The sequence below is a fragment of the Rhincodon typus genome, chromosome 17 (assembly GCF_021869965.1).
Source record: "Rhincodon typus isolate 14 chromosome 17, sRhiTyp1.1, whole genome shotgun sequence".
NCBI lineage: Eukaryota > Metazoa > Chordata > Chondrichthyes > Orectolobiformes > Rhincodontidae > Rhincodon > Rhincodon typus.
The window spans coordinates 5,215,943-5,233,927 of record NC_063348.1 but is presented as its reverse complement, the minus strand read 5'-3'; the positions used below and the strand labels follow the sequence as shown (position 1 = coordinate 5,233,927).

The 17,985-nt window shown below is 47.1% G+C and overlaps 1 protein-coding gene across 1 annotated transcript in view; it reads right to left on the bottom strand.

Annotated features, from left to right (window-relative positions):
- Positions 1 to 17,510, bottom strand: part of LOC125485225 (CD151 antigen-like) — a 20,038-nt gene extending 2,528 nt beyond the window's left edge. The window contains exons 1-3 of the mRNA XM_048607038.1: positions 17,335 to 17,510; positions 6,096 to 6,197; positions 5,057 to 5,248 (exon numbers count right to left, since the gene is read on the bottom strand). Of these exons, the coding sequence (XP_048462995.1) occupies positions 5,057 to 5,248; positions 6,096 to 6,179 (276 nt within the window). The 5' untranslated portion in view covers positions 6,180 to 6,197; positions 17,335 to 17,510. The remainder of the gene's footprint in view (positions 1 to 5,056; positions 5,249 to 6,095; positions 6,198 to 17,334) is intronic.
- Between the last annotated feature and the right edge of the window lie 475 nt (positions 17,511 to 17,985).

Here is a 17,985-nt window from a genome sequence, read left to right as displayed (position 1 = left end):
CACAGGCCCCTGTAACACACACAGGCCCCTGTAACACACACAGGCCCTAAACACTAACCCAGTCTCCTATAACACACACAGGCCCTGAACAGAAACCCAGTCTCCTCTAACACACACAGGCCCTGAACAGAAACCCAATCTCTTGGGTTTTTGGTTCTGTTTTAGTGATAGACCTGTTTTATTTTGTGTATTTTTGATAGAACATAGAACATTACAGCCCAGTACAGGCCCTTTGGCCCTCGATGTTGTGCCGACCTGTGAAACCAATCTGAAGCCCATCTAACCTACACTATTCCATTATCATCCATATGTTTATCCAATGACCATTTAAATGCCCTTAAAGTTGGCAAGTCTACTACTTTTGCAGGCAGGGCATTCCACGCCCTTACTGCTCTCTGAGTAAAGAACCTACCTCTGACATCTGTCCTATATCTATCATCCCTCAATTTAAAGCTATGTCCCCTCGTGCTAGCCATCACCATCTGAGGAAAAAAACTCTCACTGTCCACCCTATCTAATCCTCTGATCATCTTGTATGTCTCTATTAAGTCACCTCTTAACCTTCTTCTCTCTAACGAAAATAGCCTCAAGTCCCTCAGCCTTTCCTCATAAGACCTTCCCCCCATACCAGGCAACATCCTGGTAAATTTCCTCTGCACCCTTTCCAATGCTTCCACATCCTTCCTATAATGCGGCGACCAGAACTGTACACAATACTCCAAGTGCGACCGCACCAGAGTTTTGTACAGCTGCAACATGACCTCATGGCTCCGAAACTCAATCCCTCTACCAATAAAACCTAACACACCGTACGCCTTCTTAACAACCCTATCAACCTGGGTGGCAACTTTCAGTGATCTATGCACATGGACACCGAGATCTCTCTGCTCATCCACACTACCAAGAATCTTACCATTAGCCCAGTACTCTGTATTCCTGTTACTCCTTCCAAAGTGAATCACCTCACACTTTTCTGCATTAAACTCCATTTGCCAGCTCTCAGCCCAGCTCTGCAGCTTATCTATGTCCCTCTGTAACCTGCAACATCCTTCCGCACTATCCACAACTCCACCGACTTTGGTGTCATCCGCAAATTTACTAAGCCATCCTTCTACGCCCTCATCCAGGTCATTTATAAAAATGACAAACAGCAGTGGCCCCAAAACAGATCCTTGAGGTACACCACTAGTAACTGAACTCCAGGATGAACACTTCCCATCAACCACCACCCTCTGTCTTCTTACAGCTAGCCAATTTCTGATCCAAACCGCTAAATCACCCTCAATCCCATGCCTCCGTATTTTCTGCAATAGCCTACTATGGGGAACCTTATCAAGCGCTTTACTGAAATCCATATACACCACAGCAACCGCTTTACCCTCATCCACCTGTTTGGTCACCTTCTCAAAGAACTCAATAAGGTTTGTGAGGCACGACCTACCCTTCACAAAACCGTGTTGACTATCCCTAATCAAATTATTCCTTTCTAGATGATTATAAATCCTATCTCTTATAATCCTTTCCAACACTTTACCCACAACCGAAGTAAGGCTCACTGGTCTATAATTACCAGGGTTGTCTCTACTCCCCTTCTTGAACAAGGGGACAACATTTGCTAGTCTCCAGTCTTCTGGCACTATTCCTGTAGACAATGACGACATAAAGATCAAAGCCAAAGGCTCTGCAATCTCCTCCCTAGCTTCCCAGAGAATCCAAGGGTAAATCCCATCCGGCGCAGGGGACTTATCTATTTTCACACTTCCCAGAATTGCTAACACCTCCTCCTTATGAACCTCAATCCCATCTAGTCTAATAGCCTGTATCTCAGTATTCTCCTCGACAACATTGTCTTTTTCCTGTGTGAATACTGATGAAAAATATTCATTTAGCACCTCTCCTATCTCTTCGGACTCCACGCACAACTTCCCACTACTGTCCTTGACTGGCCCCAATCTTACTCTAGTCATTCTTTTATTCCTGACATACCTATAGAAAGCTTTAGGGTTTTCCTTGATCCTACCTGCTAAAGACTTCTCATGTCCCCTCCTGGCTCTTCTTAGCTCTCTCTTTAGGTTCTTCCTGGCTAACTTGTAACTCTCAAGTGTCCTAACTGAGCCTTCACACCTCATCTCTACATAAGCCTCCTTCTTCTTCTTGACAAGAGATTCAACTTCTTTAGTAAACCACGGTTCCCTCGCTCGACCACTTCCTCCCTGCCTGACATGTTAACATGATGTTAATAAATCAGCTTTAAATTTTTCTGTAGCTATGGTGAATTGTCTTAAAACAATTTTTGAGGCCTTATGTCTAATTAATATTTTCTGTGTATATTGTCACGTTCAAAGCTCCAGTTGAAAATGTCCAAAGCATTTTTTAAGCTTAAGGGAAACATCCATAGCCAACAGAGGATTTTTTTGTCTTATTTTGAGTTTTGAGATGTTCTGTGAGATCCTAGGATGAATATGGCTATGTAGACCAGTGGTTCTGAGAAGGGAAGGACATTGTGAAACTAGCTTAATTTAGAGTAAGGAATTAATGTTAGTCCCAGGCCAGTGGTGTTGGGGTAAATCCCTGAAGAGGTTGCTCAAAGCTCAGAGGAAGCTATCTGCAATCTGAACCTCTGAACTGAAGTTATGAATGACTTCAACCTACTGCAGTAATGGAGACACAGTGTAAGTCGTGTATGTGTGCTGTTTGTGGGTATTATATAAGGTGAATGTGTAAGTACATTACAAAAGCTGTTGCTTTTCCTTTCAATTTATAAAGAAATGTTTTAGGAATAATACGATTGTATTTTTATCGTGAATTTGTGTTCTAAGTACATAGTTTGGTTTATCCTGTTTAATCTTCATTTCCTTTATGCATAAACTTTTGTTTTCACGTTGAAGTAAAATCTGATGCATTGTGTGCTGATGGTTCCAACAATACAATCTGATGTACCCAGCCAGATTCCCACCTGGATTACATCCAGAGGGGGTGGGGGTGAGCTTCCTGTCACTGGGGATCCTGCAGTCTGTCTCTCTCCTCCCCTCCCCGCTTTCCCTGAGTCAGTGTGAGCTGTGCATGTGAGCTCAGTTTAGGACAGCAGCCTGTCACTGCCAGTTTCCTGCAGCCCTCAGCCTGGGCTGGTTGGGAATTTCTGGGAGCTGGTGGGGAAGGGCTGTCTGAAATTGGAGCTGTCACCAAGCAGTCAGTGTGACCATGCAGAGCGTGCTACACAGTCAGATCCCTGTGGTACAGGCTGCTGTACAAACAGACTCACAGTCAGACAGTAGGCACCGTCACATTCCCTGTCATCTCACCCCCAAAACTGATGGTTCACACCTATTTACTTACGTTGTAATGATTGCAAAATTACCGTGTACTCAGACCAGCAAACTCATGAACCATAATCGATAAATTACAATGTACTGTAATGGAGAAACTACAGTGAACTAATATACTTAAAGGAGAGTCTACAGTGCACTGTAACTAGAGCTAGTGTCCTGTAACAGACAACCTTGTGTACAGCAAACAGGAAAGTGCATTGTAACTGAGATTACAGTGTCTCATCAAGATTACATAACCAAAAACCAAAATGTACTGTAACTGAGAAAATACTGTAACCCAAGACTAGTGTACTGTAACAGAAAACCACAGTATGCTATAACTAAGAAACAAGTGCAGGGCAACTGGGACCTTAGCAGACTAACTTAGACTACAGGGTTCAGTAATTGAGAATATACAGGTAATTGAGAATACACAGGGTACAGTAATTGAGAATACAGGGTACAGTAATTGAGAAAATAGATTTCTCTTGAGAAATGAGAGTTTACATTAATTGAGAAATGACATTTTCAGTGACTGATATTACAGGCAGTGTATAACTCTCCAGAGTGTGAGGAACTACGGGAAATGGGAGAAAACAAGTTGACTGGCAGTAATCCAACAGACAATGAGTAAAGGAGGAATCATCAATATCATTCACCCACCCCCAACCCCACCCAGTAACAGTGCAACTTTAAAAACTGCTTCACAGGCTCAGCTGACACTCTGTACCCACCAGCAATTCTCAGCAACACATTGATGTGTGTTCAAATCCCAGCCCCTCATCTCTGAGGCTTGTGATTTTCCATGAAAACAAACAGGTCAAAGTCTCCCGGATGGTCGTGTTTACCCATCTGACAGGGCAGTACTGTCCTTGCTACTGACTTATGGAAGGATGGATGTAACCACAGGGAACAGAACCACTACAAACACGAGAACTGACTGCTGTGAGGCAGTAGGGACGGGGGAGGTGGGGCTTGACAGAGCGAACACTCAGAGGATGTTTCACTTACGGGGGAAGTGAGAAACGGGGAGGGGCGGGAACAGTTTCAGAATAAGAGCTGTCCCATGAAAGTCAAATGGGGAATCCAAAACTAGAGGGCATGGGTTTAAGGTGAGGGGGGAAAGGTTTAAAAGGGACCCAGGGGGCAACTTTTTCACGCAGAGGGTGGTGCGTGTATGGAATGAGCTGCCAGAGGAAGTGGTGGAGGCTGATACAATTACAACATTTAAAAGGCATCTGGATGGGTATACAAATAGAAAGGGTTTAGAGGGATATGGGCCAAATGCTGGCAAATGGGACTAGACTTATTTAGGATATCTGGTTGGCACGGACGAGTTAGGTCAAAAGGTCCATTTCTGTGTTGTATATCTCAATGACTCTATGAAGAGGAATTCCTTCTCTCAGGAATGTTAATCTTTAGATTGGTGTCCCTCATTGGAAGGCTGGTTTAGGTAAAGTTCTGATCAATGGGGAGTCAAGAGTTCAGGAACCTGAATGGACAGTGGGATCAAGAGTCACGATTGAATGGAATGGTGAAGAAGCAATGAGGCCTCTTTGTGCAGCTAATTTGTCTGATATTATGGCAAAATGGCCCTGAAGGAGCATGTGACCAGGGAGGTTCATCAAGGAATAAACAGCATTTCAAATTAGGACACACACACACACATACACACACACACACACACACACACACACACATTCATGACTAGGTCAGGTTAAAGGTCAGAGTGCAGCCAGTTACTGTACCACTCGCAGTAGGCTCCTCCTCTCCTTAAACGTGGCACAGCAGCCAAGGATCCCAGTCAACATGACGATGACCCCGGCCACCACCAGGATGTAGGCAGTTGCGGCGTAGGTACTGGAGGACAGCAGGCTGATATAGTCACTCTTCTCAACCAGGGTCCAAATGCCAACCGCCATCACCACACCACCAGCCAGCTACAAGGGAGAACACAGAGTCGTGAGGGAGACCGAGGGACAGCGTGGGGAGGAGGGGCTGGGGGAGGAGGGGTTGAGGAAGGGGTGAGGAGGGTGGGTGAGGGGTGAGGAGGGAGGGAGGGACAGGGAGGCTGAGGGACAGGTGGGAGGACAGAAGGTGAGACTGAGGCAGGTGTTGGGGAACAATGTGGGATAGACAGAGGCACAGGGTCATTAGCAGAGAGGCAATGGGGCACTTAGTGTTGATGGTATAGAGATATTTTCGTTGGCACAGTTACCCACTAGGGGCCTGGGGCAGCAGAGAGCAGGCAGTGAGGAATATCAGCTTTAATCCAACATTAGTAATTATCACAGTCAGAAACTGTACCATCTCCAGCTACAATACTCACACCCAAATTTCAAACCAATGTGCTTTCCTTCTGCCCTTCAGCAACAGCTGACATACACCACTGGGGCAATGCTAGATACAGAGTAAAGCTCCCTCTACACTGTCCCCCAAACACTCCCAGGACAGGGACAGCACGGGATTAGATACAGAGTAAAGCTCCCTCTACACTGTCCCCCATCAAACACTCCCAGGGTGAGGACAGCATGGGGTTAGATACAGAGTAAAGCTCCCTCTACACTGTCCCCCATCAAACACTCCCAGTACAGCCTTGTCCACTCATCAAACACTGACTATCCTATCAGGCAGCCCTCCATCCTGTACCGCTCACTGTATCCTTATATAGCCCACAACCTGTAGGAGTGCAACCCCCATTCCAACCCATCCCTGCCCCAATGTCCTGCTGAAACCAGTGCCAAGGCCCTGGGGGGGTGGGGTCTTGGTGTAAGCTCTCAGACTTACCCAGAAGAAGAAGTTGAAGATGAACAGCAGGTACTTGAGGCAGATGGTGCCACACGTGTCACGTTTCTCAATGTATTCGCCCATTGTGAGTTCCTGTTCACTCTGTGGAAAGGACAATAGACACTAACTCACTGTGCAAACTCTCCATCCTATACCAGACAGTGTGTACCAACAAAACCCCACAGTGTTTACAAGCAAAACCTGACGATGTCTACAGACTGAACCCACAGAGATCATGGGGGTGGATGTTCCCTCTCTGATCCCCTGTGTTCAGTGTACAGTGACTATACCCAGGGTAGACTCTCCCTCTCTGATTTTGTGTGTTTTGTGAACAGTCCCCCTGCCCCCCTTCCCACAGACAGGGAGCCATCTGCATTCCTGTGTGAATTTCTCTTAGTGTTGGTGTGTGCAGTGAGTCGTTTATATTACAGCCTGTTGTCATGGCACTGGGATACACCCATGCTTCAGGCAAACAATCACTTGCTGTCTCGAATCAGAGAGCTCTCCAGCCTCGGCTGCTTCTCAGTCTGTCACGTTAAGATCCTGTTCAACATTAAGCACTCGCAGTCTGGTATAAAGCTGCTACAGTTACTGTGCTTTCAATATTCACCCAGCCCCACTCTAGTCTGGATCACTACAGGCTGTCGTTGTATGTGGTGATCTCTCCTTTGACAGTGCTCTGTAGCTTATTATCACAGCCCCCTCCAGCTTCACTTCTGCTTTGCCCTCTGTGAGGGCTGTCACAGACTCCAGGTACCTCCTTCTCTGCTGGAGTATTTTATTATGTATCTTATTGATAAGAGAAACAAGTAAAACTCCGGCTACTGGACTGTAATGGAAGGCAAACAGGAAAGGGGGTGCACTTTGGGGCAGGTAGCAAATATTATCGACTTCTTTCTCAATGGTGAAAAGCTAGAAGCAACGGGGATTCAAAAAGGTCTCGTGATCCGAGAACACAAGATTATCCAAAGAGAAATCCAACAAAAAAAAAATCTCTCGACCAAGAAGGACAGAGATTGCTGGAGGAACTCAGCAGGTCTGACAGCCTCTGTGCTGAGAGAAACAGAGTTAACTGAAAACAATGTGAAGAAGAGTCATATAGGATTTGAAATGTTGACTCTGTCTCCCTCTCCACAAACGCTGCCAGACGTGCTGACAGTCTCTGGCATTTTCTAGAGTTTGTTTCAGATTTCCAGCCTCCACAGTATTTTAGTAGAAAGAAAGTCATATACAGCTGCACAAACCTGGTTGGACCACACACACACACACACCCCCCCAGAACTCCTGTGTTTAGTTCTGGAGGCCATGCCTTCAAAAGGATAAACTCCCCTTGGAGCAAAGATTTACTGGACATGTCATGCAGAGTCACTCTTACTCCTCACTGGAGTAACATGCTGGAAAATAAGCCAAGTGACTCCCAGAAAGAGAAAGAAGGACAAAGTTCTGGGAGTCTTGGTCAATAGGGTAAGGACAGGCCCAAGGTGTGGACACTGAAGTCACACAGTTGGCTCGAGGTTTGGTCAGTCTGTCTTCCTCATCATCCTGCCTTCAGTGAAACATAGGGGATAGGAGCAGGAGTAGATGCCATTCGGCCCCTCAAGCCATTCATCAAGCTGATCATCAAGCTCAATACCCTAATCTCAGCCTGTCCAATATCCACATGCCTTTAGACACAATCGCTATATGAACAAAATGAACAAATGCAAAGGTACAGCACAGGAACAGGCCCTTCAGCCCTCCAAGCCTCTGCTGACCATCATGCCCTAATTAATCTAAGAACAAACCTGCCATTTCTCGATCCGTATCCCTCTACTCCCTCCCTATTCATGTACCCATTTAGGTGCCTCTTAAATGTCTTCAATGTGCCCACTTCCACCACGTCTTCTGGTAGTGCATTCCAGGCTGCTACCACTCTCTGCATGAAAAACTTCCCTCGCACATCTCCCTTAAACTTTCCCCCTCTCACCTTGAACCTGTGCTCCCTTGTAATTGAAACTTCAACCCTGAGAAAAAGCCTCTGACTATCCACCCTATCTGTGCCTGTCATAATTTTGTTGACCTCTATCACGTCTCCTCTCAGATGCCGTCTTTCCAGTGAAAACAATCGTAGTCTTTTTAACCTTTCCTCATAGTCAATGCCCTGGAGGCCAGGCAACATCCTGGTGAACCTTCTCTGTACTCTCTCCAAAGCTTCCACATCCTTTTCGTAATGTGGTGACAAAAACTGCACACAATACTCCAAATGCAGTCTAACAATGGTTTTATATAGCTGCAACATGTTTTGCCAATTCTTGCCCCAGGCAATGAAGGCAAGCATGCCATATGCCTTCTTAATCACCTTGGCTACCTGTGTTGCCACTTTCAGGGAACTGTGGACCTGCATGCCCAGATCCATCTGAATGTTAGTGTTCCTAAGGATTCTGCCATTTACAATATAATCCACACCTAAATTTGATCCTCCAAAATGCATCACCTCACATATGTCTGGATTAAACTCCATCTGCCAATTCTGTGCCCAACTCGGCAATCTATCTATATCCTGTTGTATCCTTTCACAACCATTGGCACCAGCAACAACTCCACCAATCTTCATGTCATCAGCAAACTTACTAATCAGACCACTCACATTTTCCTCCAGATTATTTATATATATGACAAACAACAAAGGACCCAAGACTGATCCCTATGGAACACCACTAGTTACCAGTCTCCATTCTGAAAAACATCCTTCCACCACTACCCTCTGTTTTCTATGACCAAGCCAGTTTTGTATCCATCTAGCCAGGCCACCCCGAATCCCTTGTGATTTTAGTTTTTGTACCAATCTGCCATGTGGGACTTTATCAAAAGCCTTACTAAAGTCTATATAAACTACATCCACAGCCCTTCCCTCATCAATTATCCTCATTACCTCTTCAAAAAATTCAGTCAGGTTGGTGAGACCTATAACTACCTCTTTCTTGAAAACACGCAATGTTTTAGCCTTGACCACTTTCTGTGATAGTGAATTACACAGGCTCACCACTCCTGGATGAAGAAATGTCTCCTCATCTCAGTCCCTTATCTTTAAACAAAGGACCCCTTGGTTCTGGGTTTCCCCACCATTGGGGAACATCCTTCCTGCATCTTACTTGTCTTAGTTCTGTTAGAATTTCATGGGTTTCTATGAGAGTCGCCCCCGCCTCATTCTTCTAAACTCCAGTGAATACAATCAGTGAATGCTTTCTGTGTTAACTCCAGGACATCCAGTAGGCTCCTCGCAAGTTGTTTATCAGTCCGAGTAGTACACAAGTCAGGATTGTTGCTTCGCCTCTCACAAGCCGAAATCGACGCCCACCATATTGATTCCATAGTAAAAATCCTCAAATACCAGCAGTAACTCCTCCCCAGTGATCTATCTTCACCCTCCCACAGCTGCAAGAGAAAGGAGCTGTTTTCAGACATCAGGCACATGTAAAAAGGTCACACAGCACAGGGTACAGTGTCCAAGAATGGTACTAGGATCGCATCTGCCACATTAGCTGGAGTCAGGTCTGTCCCAGAAGCCTGCAACACCCACTGCCTCAATCTCAGCAGCTGGCACTTGGCCAAAGCACAGCTGGGCACGCATGGCACGTGAACCCCAGCACCAGTCACCAGCCAACAATACAAGGGAAGGTTTTCAGAGAGAGAGTAAACAGTGGGCAGCTCCAACACAGAGGCTGTGACACCAAGTGGAGCAGACTCTGTGACCACTAAGAAACAATCGGAGATGTTAGAGCACAGAAAGAAGCCATTCAGCCCACTGCTACTCCATATACCTGCCTCACCACTGCCATCTCCAGCCCTGCCCAGCTCCCCTTGTTTCTCCACACCCTTTCAAACAATTTCTCCAAGACATCTTCTTCAACGGTTCAGCTACGAACAACCATTCTGATAACATGGACTCTAATAATCCACTGTACAAAAACATTCCCCTGATCTTCGACATCTAAAACATTCAACATCAGGAACCTGCAGAAACATACCCTTGCTCTGTTAACCTCGTAAACACTTTCCTAATGTCGAACACTTCTTTCAGACATCCCGTAAGTTCTCCACTCCAATTCCTCATTTCCAAATAGTTTTTTTTAATTCATTCACAGGCTGTGAATGCCACTAGCTAGGGCCAGAATTTATTGCTCGTCTCTATTTGGGGTTAACAGTCAACCACATTGCTGTTGGTCTGGAGTCACATGCAGGCCAGACCAGGTAAGGATGGCTGATTTCCTTCCCTAAAAGGACATTACTGAACCAAACTCAAAGCAAAAAATGCTGGAGATCAATGAGGAAGAAGAATCATCTAGACTCGAAACGTTAGCTTGCTCTCTCTCTCTCTCCATGGATGCTGCCTAACCCACTGTGATCTCCAGCATTTATTGTTTTCAGTACAGATTCCAGCATCTGCAGTAATTTGCTCTGACATTATTGAACCAGGCGGACTTTTCCAACAATCAACAACAGTTTCACGACTAACATTAGACTCTGCATACTTTTTTGTTGAACTCAAATTCCACCTTCTGCTGTGTTGGGATTTGAACCCAGGTCCCCAGATCATTATCTGGGTCTCTGGATTCATAGTCTGGTTACAATACCACTAGGCCATCCCTCGGAGGATTTCCTATGGCCATGCTCTGTGGCTTTAATATCCTTGCTGACTTTCCAAAGTGGTGCACAGTATTGAACCATGATCATATACCGTGAACCCCAGCACCAGCCAACAACACAAGGGAAGGTTTTCAGAGAGACAGTAAACAGTGGACAGCTCTAACACAGAAGCTGTGACACCAAATGGAACAGGATCATGTCTTTCTTGTATTCATTGTACCTATATATTGGGTTGTGTGTGATTTCCCACTGCCAGTCCTGTTTTCACAGCAATTCTAACCCAAGATCCCCCGTGTCTCATTTCTACTGAAAAGTTCGACTGATATTCCTGAATGCTTAATGTCTCCTCAGCATTTACTGTCTCACATTCACCTTCACTGAACTAGCTGCCTGTACCATCCACCTGCCCAATTCCTGGCCCATCTCAGCCCCTCTCACATTGTTTTTAACGTTCCCTCCTCCACAAAAAAACTGGAAGACATCTGGAAAGCTTGTTTAATATCGCTCTGTGAAGTTTTCATCATTCGTACACACAGACAAGAAGAGTTTTCTTCAATGCACCTAGGCCAGCAATTTATTGCCTGTCCCTAGTTGAGGTCCTGGTGAGCTGCTTTCTTGAACCACTGCAGTCCACTAAGTATTATTAACTCGCTGTAGTATCGTCTCCGTGGTATCTTATTTTGAGCCTGAGTAAGTAATTCAACTGAGGGTTGATTCTGTCTTTAAGCAACATTCAATAGGCTAGGAGAGTGGGCAAAGAAGTGGAAGCTGGAATACAATGTCGGAAACGGTGAGGTTTTATGCACTTTGGTAGGAAGAATAGAGGCATAGACTATTTTCTAAATGGGGAAAGATTTTGGAAAAGTGAAGCACAAAGTGACTTGGGAATCCTAGTTCAGGATTATCTTAAGGTTAATGTGCAGGTTCAGTTGGCAGTTAGGAAGGCAAATGCAGTGTTAGCATTCATTTCAAGAGAGCTGGAATACAACAGCAGAGATGTGCTGCTGAGGCTGGATAAGACTCTGGGCAGACCGCGTTTGGAATATTGGGAGCAGTTTTGGGCCCCGTGTCTAAGGAAAGATGCGCTGGCCGTGGAGGGGATTCAGAAAAGGTTCACAAGTAAGATCCCAGGGATAAAGGGCTTGTCATCCGAGGAGCAGTTGAAGACTGTGGATCTGTAGTCAATGGAGTTTCGAAGGATGAGGGGAATCTCATTGAAACTTACAGAATACTGAGAGGCCTGGTTAGAATGGATATGGAGAAGCTGCTTCCAGTAGGAGGAGAGACTAGGACGCGAGGGCACAGCCTCAGAGTGAGGGGATGACCATTTAGAACTGCGATGAGGAGGAATTTCTTCAGCCAGAGGGCGGTGAGTCTGTGGAACTCACTGTCACAGAGAGCTGTGGAGACCAAGTCATTGAGTGTATTTAAGATGGAGGTAGATAGGTTCTTGATTAGCAAGGGGATCAAGGGTTAAGGGGAGAATTGGGTTGAGAAAAATATGAGCCATGATCAAATAGTGGATTAGACTTGATGGGGTGAATGGTCTGATTCTGCTCCTCTATCTTCTGGTAATGCGCTGCAGGCACATTCACAATGCCATTAGGGAGGGAATTCCAGGACTGAGACCCAGCAACAGTGAAGGAACGGCGATGTATTTCTAAGTCAGGATGGGGAGTGGCTACGTTGGGAACTTGAAGGAGATGGCGTTCCCATATATCTGCTGCCCTTGTCCTTCTAGGTGGAAGTGATCGTGGGTTTGGAAGGTGCTGTCTGAGGATCTTTGGTGAATTTCTGCAGTGCATCTTGTAGATAGTACACACTGCTGCTACTGAGCGTCTGTGGTGGAGGAAGTAGATGCTTGTGGATGTAGTGCCAATCAAGTGGGCTGTTTTGGCCTGGATGGTGTCAAACTTCTTGACTGATGTTCGTGCTGTACCCATCCAGGCAAGTGGGGAGTATTCCATCACACTCCTGACTTGTGCCTTGTCTAAAGAGAAATTTACAGATTCCTGACGTATACCACTAGCTACATTTTGACAATCTGACAAAGATTATTTAGCTCCACAACCCCAGCCTGTGATACACCTTTATCGATTACTTTGTGCGGATCTGCTGAACAGCCCACACTGTTCCCACTTGTTGGGCTGACATGACAGATGCTCAGACCAGTGTAAACAGGTTTAAATGGCCTAGAGGAAGTCTCGATATAGCCATAACACCCCCACTGCTTGTTCAATCTTATCAGTCAGATAATCACAGATAACTGAGCTATGAACAGCTGACTGAAACCACTCAAAGATCAGACTGGCGCTAAAAGAAGCATAGAGTTTGGGGAAGTTTTCTCCTGGTCTGTACAAGACACTGGGTTCCTGGTAAAAGACCCCTGTGGTAATGGAAGTGGTCAATAAATTTATAAAATACAGGTTGGTTTCTGCCTTAGTGATGTAAGTCAAACCTTTCGCTAACCTGTGCCAAGAGTCCATCAAAAGCCAGACCTTTCTAAACACTAACAGTCCCCTCACCACTTGTGCAAGGCCAATTATAGTTAACCAGCTCATCCTTTTCCTCTCCTTCTGAACTTGAGCAGGGTGGTTGGATAGCGTGAAGATACAGGGAGATGGGATCCGAGGTCAGTAACCTCCTCACACACTGTTTGGTGTGAGAATGCCCTGTAGCTACAACTCCCATTTCCAGGTAAATCTGTGAATCCACGAGGAGTTTCTCACAGCGTTTAAAAACACACACCCACTAGCCCCCAGCCCCGAACAGCAACCATTCTACCCCAGTATTCCCGAATCAGGGGCTTCTCTTGCTCTTACTGAAACAGCTCTGCAATTCCTCCCCAGATAACTGCTCAAAGAAAATGCACAGAAAATACTGGAGAGTCAGTCAAACTGTCCCTCGTTCACTGCTAACCCCGTCTTTCATTCAGTCCCTTTTGCTTCTACACATGCCCCTTACTACTGGCCTTGATACTGTGCACTATTCTCCCTCTCTCCCCGTCTCGTTATGCTGCCATTTACTGCTCCTGGGATTTGTTTTTCCCCCCATGGATTCTAATTCCTGAACCTGTTCTTGTAAAATGCTAATATCTGCAGACAGGCAGCGTTAGCTTCCTAGACAACAAGGTGCAGGGCTGGATGAACACAGCAGGCCAAGCAGCGTCATAGGAGCAGAGAGGCTGACATTTCGGGCCTAGACCCTTCATCAGAAAAGGGGGAGGGGAAGGGAGTTTTGAAATAAATAGGGAGAGAGTGGGAGGCGGATAGAAGAGGGATAGAGGAGAGGATAGGTGGAGAGGAAACAAACAGGTCGAAGAGGCGGGGATGGAGCCAGTAAAGGTGAGTGTAGGTGGGGAGTTAGGGAGGGGATAGGTCAGTCCAGGGAGGACGGACAGGTAAAGGGTCAGGATGAGGCTAGTAGGTAGGAGATGGGAGTGGGGCTTGAGGTGGGAGGAGGGGATAGATGGGAGAAAGGACAGGTTAGGGAGGCGGGGACGAGCTGGGCTGGTTTTGGGATGCGGTTGGGGGAGGGGAGATTTTGAAGCTTGTGAAGTCCGCATTGATACCATTGAGCTGCAGGGTTCCCAAGTGAAATATGAGGTGCTGTTCCTGCAATCTTTGGGTGGCATCGTTGTGGCACTGCAGGAGGCCCAGGATGGACATGTCGTCTGAGGAATGGGAGGGGGAGTTGAAATGGTTCGCGACTGGGAGGTGCAGTTGTTTATTGCGAACCGAGCGTAGGTGTTCTGCAAAGCGGTCCCCGAGCCTCCGCTTGGTTTCCCCGATGTAGAGGAAGCCACACCGGGTACAGCGGATGCAGTATACCACATTGGCAGATGTGCAGGTGAACATCTGCTTGATGTGGAAAGTCTTCTTGGGGCCTGGGATGGGGGTGAGGGAGGAGGTATGGGGGCAGGTGTAGCACTTCCTGCGGTTGCAGGGAAAAGTGCCGGGTGTGGTGGAGCTGGAGGGGAGTGTGGAGCGGACAAGGGAGTCACGGAGAGAGTTATCCCTCCGGAAAGCAGATAAGGGTGGGGAGGGAAAGATGTCTTCGGTGGTGGGGTCGGATTGCAGATGGCGGAAGTGTCGGAGGATGATGCGTTGGATCCAGAGGTTGGTGGGGTGGTACGTGAGGACGAGGGGGATTCTTTTTTGGTTCTTATTGCGTGGACGGGGTGTGAGGGATGAGGTGCGGGAGATGTGGGAGACACGGTTGAGGGCGTTCTCGACCACCGAGGAGGGGAAGTTACGGTCCTTGAAAAACGAGGACAACTGAGATGTACGGGAGTGGAATGCCTCATCCTGGGAGCAGATGCGGTGGAGGTGAAGGAATTGGGAATAGGGGATAGCATTTTTGCAGGAAGGTGGGTGGGAGGAGGTGTATTCTAGGTAGCTGTGGGAGCTTCCTCCTGGACATCAAAACCCAACACCACACAGCAGAAATCCCCAGGTCCTGTTTAAACCGGGCGCAGCTGATAGAGTCAGGGCCCCCAGGCTGTGTCTCAACATGAGCATATTTTCATTACCAAAGGCAGCATACACTATCCGAGACAGCACTGTGTTTGCGATTACAGCCAGGCAACGCTGAGCTTCCCCGCTCCGAGGGTGAACAATGTCGGGGGGGGTTAGAGAACCCCTCACTCAGCCCTCACATCGAAATCACACACCCCCAACACCTGCTCCTAACTCCTCGGTCGACTTGAGAAAGGCAGTTCGTTCACAGAATTCTCCCAGGTGTCCCTTTAACTGTCTCTCCCAAACAGAGTCATTTCAAGCATTCCTACCTTCCCTGAGCACAGGGAGTGAGTGACTGTATCGGCCAGAGGGACAGTGTGTCTTTCTATGCCTCGTCACTCTCTCTCCAGCTTTCAGATCGTGAACTGTTTATTGGACTGAATGGAGGACAATCAGATGCTCCCCCAGTGACCCCCCACCCCATACCCCCCTCGATGAGGGGCTGATTTAAGGAGCTGACTCTCCCCTTCCCAAAGTGCAGAGAGAGTGACTGTACAGCCAGACACATTGTATCCAGTCACAACAGGACAGTGTGGTTGAATCAAGGCCAAGCTCAGAAATGACTGGGTGTTGGAGATAAGAGATTTACAGTGCACACACACACCACTGACTACAGCTCTCAACATAATTAGACATTTAACCAGGAGGATTAAGACCTGACTGCAGAAACAGAACGTGAGGGGAATTATAACACACTCTAATCGATTATGCACTGTGTTCTCTCTCTCTCTCTCTCTCATACACACACACACACATACCCTCCCCCATGCACAGTAACCCAACACATGCTATCATCCGGCTCTGATATCAATTCTCCAAAGTGCCCCTAACCTATGACCTTGCAACCTGGATGTGATCTCTGCGCGCCAATCTATCTGCATAATACCCTCATTTCAAAGATCAGGGGTTCTGTACTCCTCTATAAACGCCCAGTATGTGTAAAATCCAAAACAAACACTGCATAGTGAACACAGAACTTCAGTGCCAAAACAAACATTTCACGCGGATAGGGTGGGAGAGAGAATTCGACATTCACTTTGGCTGCTGAACTTGCAATGTTTCTGTCCCACTGGCACTTCATTCCTGTTCAGGGCCTTATCAGATAAGGCCTGCACCGTCTCATTCAGACTGCACAGTGCACAGCCTGAGTCTGAAAGCCCAACCTTAGAGTCAACAACTCTCCAGTTAGACAACAAGTAAGTGCCTGTATCAGAGGTCAGTCAAATAATGACGCAGCACAGGAAAGGAACTTAAAACTACCTCATGCAATGACACAAACTCCCTCTGCACATCAAACATTCCCAGGGCAGGGACAGCACGGGGTTAGATACAGAGTAAAGCTCCCTCTACACTTCCCAATCTGCCTGAGCTCCACCCTCATGACCACCCCGTTCCCCCTTTAACCAGTGCAGCAGTTAGAGCTGATGGGGTTGGGGGGGTCAAATTTTGCTATGACTGACTCAACGCTGAGGAAGTGTGTTTTGATCAATGTGTTAGGCCAGCATTCATCCTGCCTATCATTGCACGAACCAGCTGACTTTTGTTATCCTCACTGACAAATTTTTCTAATCTCCCAGGATGTGAGCACATTCTCACTGTTTGGGGAATTGGACCTTATTTTAGCAGGAGGGAATAGCTGTCCCATGTACTCTCTCTGTGTTCCCATCCCACCTACTCACACAATGACACTGTGCTCCATCTGACAAAGTCCAGTTTAATCCCCAAGGCCTGACTGAAACAGTCTCTTTGAAGACTGGGAAAACATTCCCAGCAGTTCGTTCACATGTGGTTCTGACTCAGTGACCCAGAAATAACTAACAGGCAGACAGCTGCTTTACCCAGGAATAGGCAATGACGGGCAGTAGGGACTGCCATGTTTACAGAGCAAGATCCTGGTTATGAACAGGCTCCACAAACTTCTCTCCTCTCCCGGCCCACCAAACCCATCGGCTTTGCACAGCAGGATCCCACACCCAGTAATAACTGGACCCAGAGACCCTCCTGGCATTACACAGCAGAATCCCACACCTAGCGGCTGGGAAAGGTCCGCCCTCCGTGTTCCGCAGTTGTTCTGTGTGTACTCAGTCCCTTACCGGTTGCTGTAGCTTCTGTTTCTGTCTCTCCTCTCACACACACACCCTCACTGTCCCAGCGGCTGTGCCCGGCTCCGGGGGCTGCCCTCCAACTGACTTCGCTTCAACTGCACTCGCCAAAAATGACAAAGCATCGACAAACCCGCCCCGTCTCAGACTGAGCCCTCCCTCATCCCACAGCAACCCAGTCCGGCCCCGGAAGCACACAGACACACACAGGGTAGTACCAGTGTCACTGCATTCATCTACCAGCTAGCGGATACAGAGAGAGAGAGAGAGAGCACCACAGTACAATACTAATGTAGCTGCATTCATCTAGCACCGAGAGAAACCCAGCAAAATGTCAGGCTGGCCCCCAGGACACCCAGTGCATACACACACAGAGGGAGAGCACAGGGCAATGCTAATGTAACTGCATTCATATAGCATCTAGTGGATATGGAGACAGAGAGAAAGAGAGACACCATGTACAGTACTAATGTAACTGCATTCATCTAGCACCAAGTGAAACACAGCGCTGTCAGGCCAATCCCAGCACACCTAGTGCATATACACAGAGAGGGAGACCACACGGCAGTACTAACGTAACCACATTCACTAGCGCCTAAGTGGATACACACAGACAGAGTGAAATAGAAACACCACAGTACA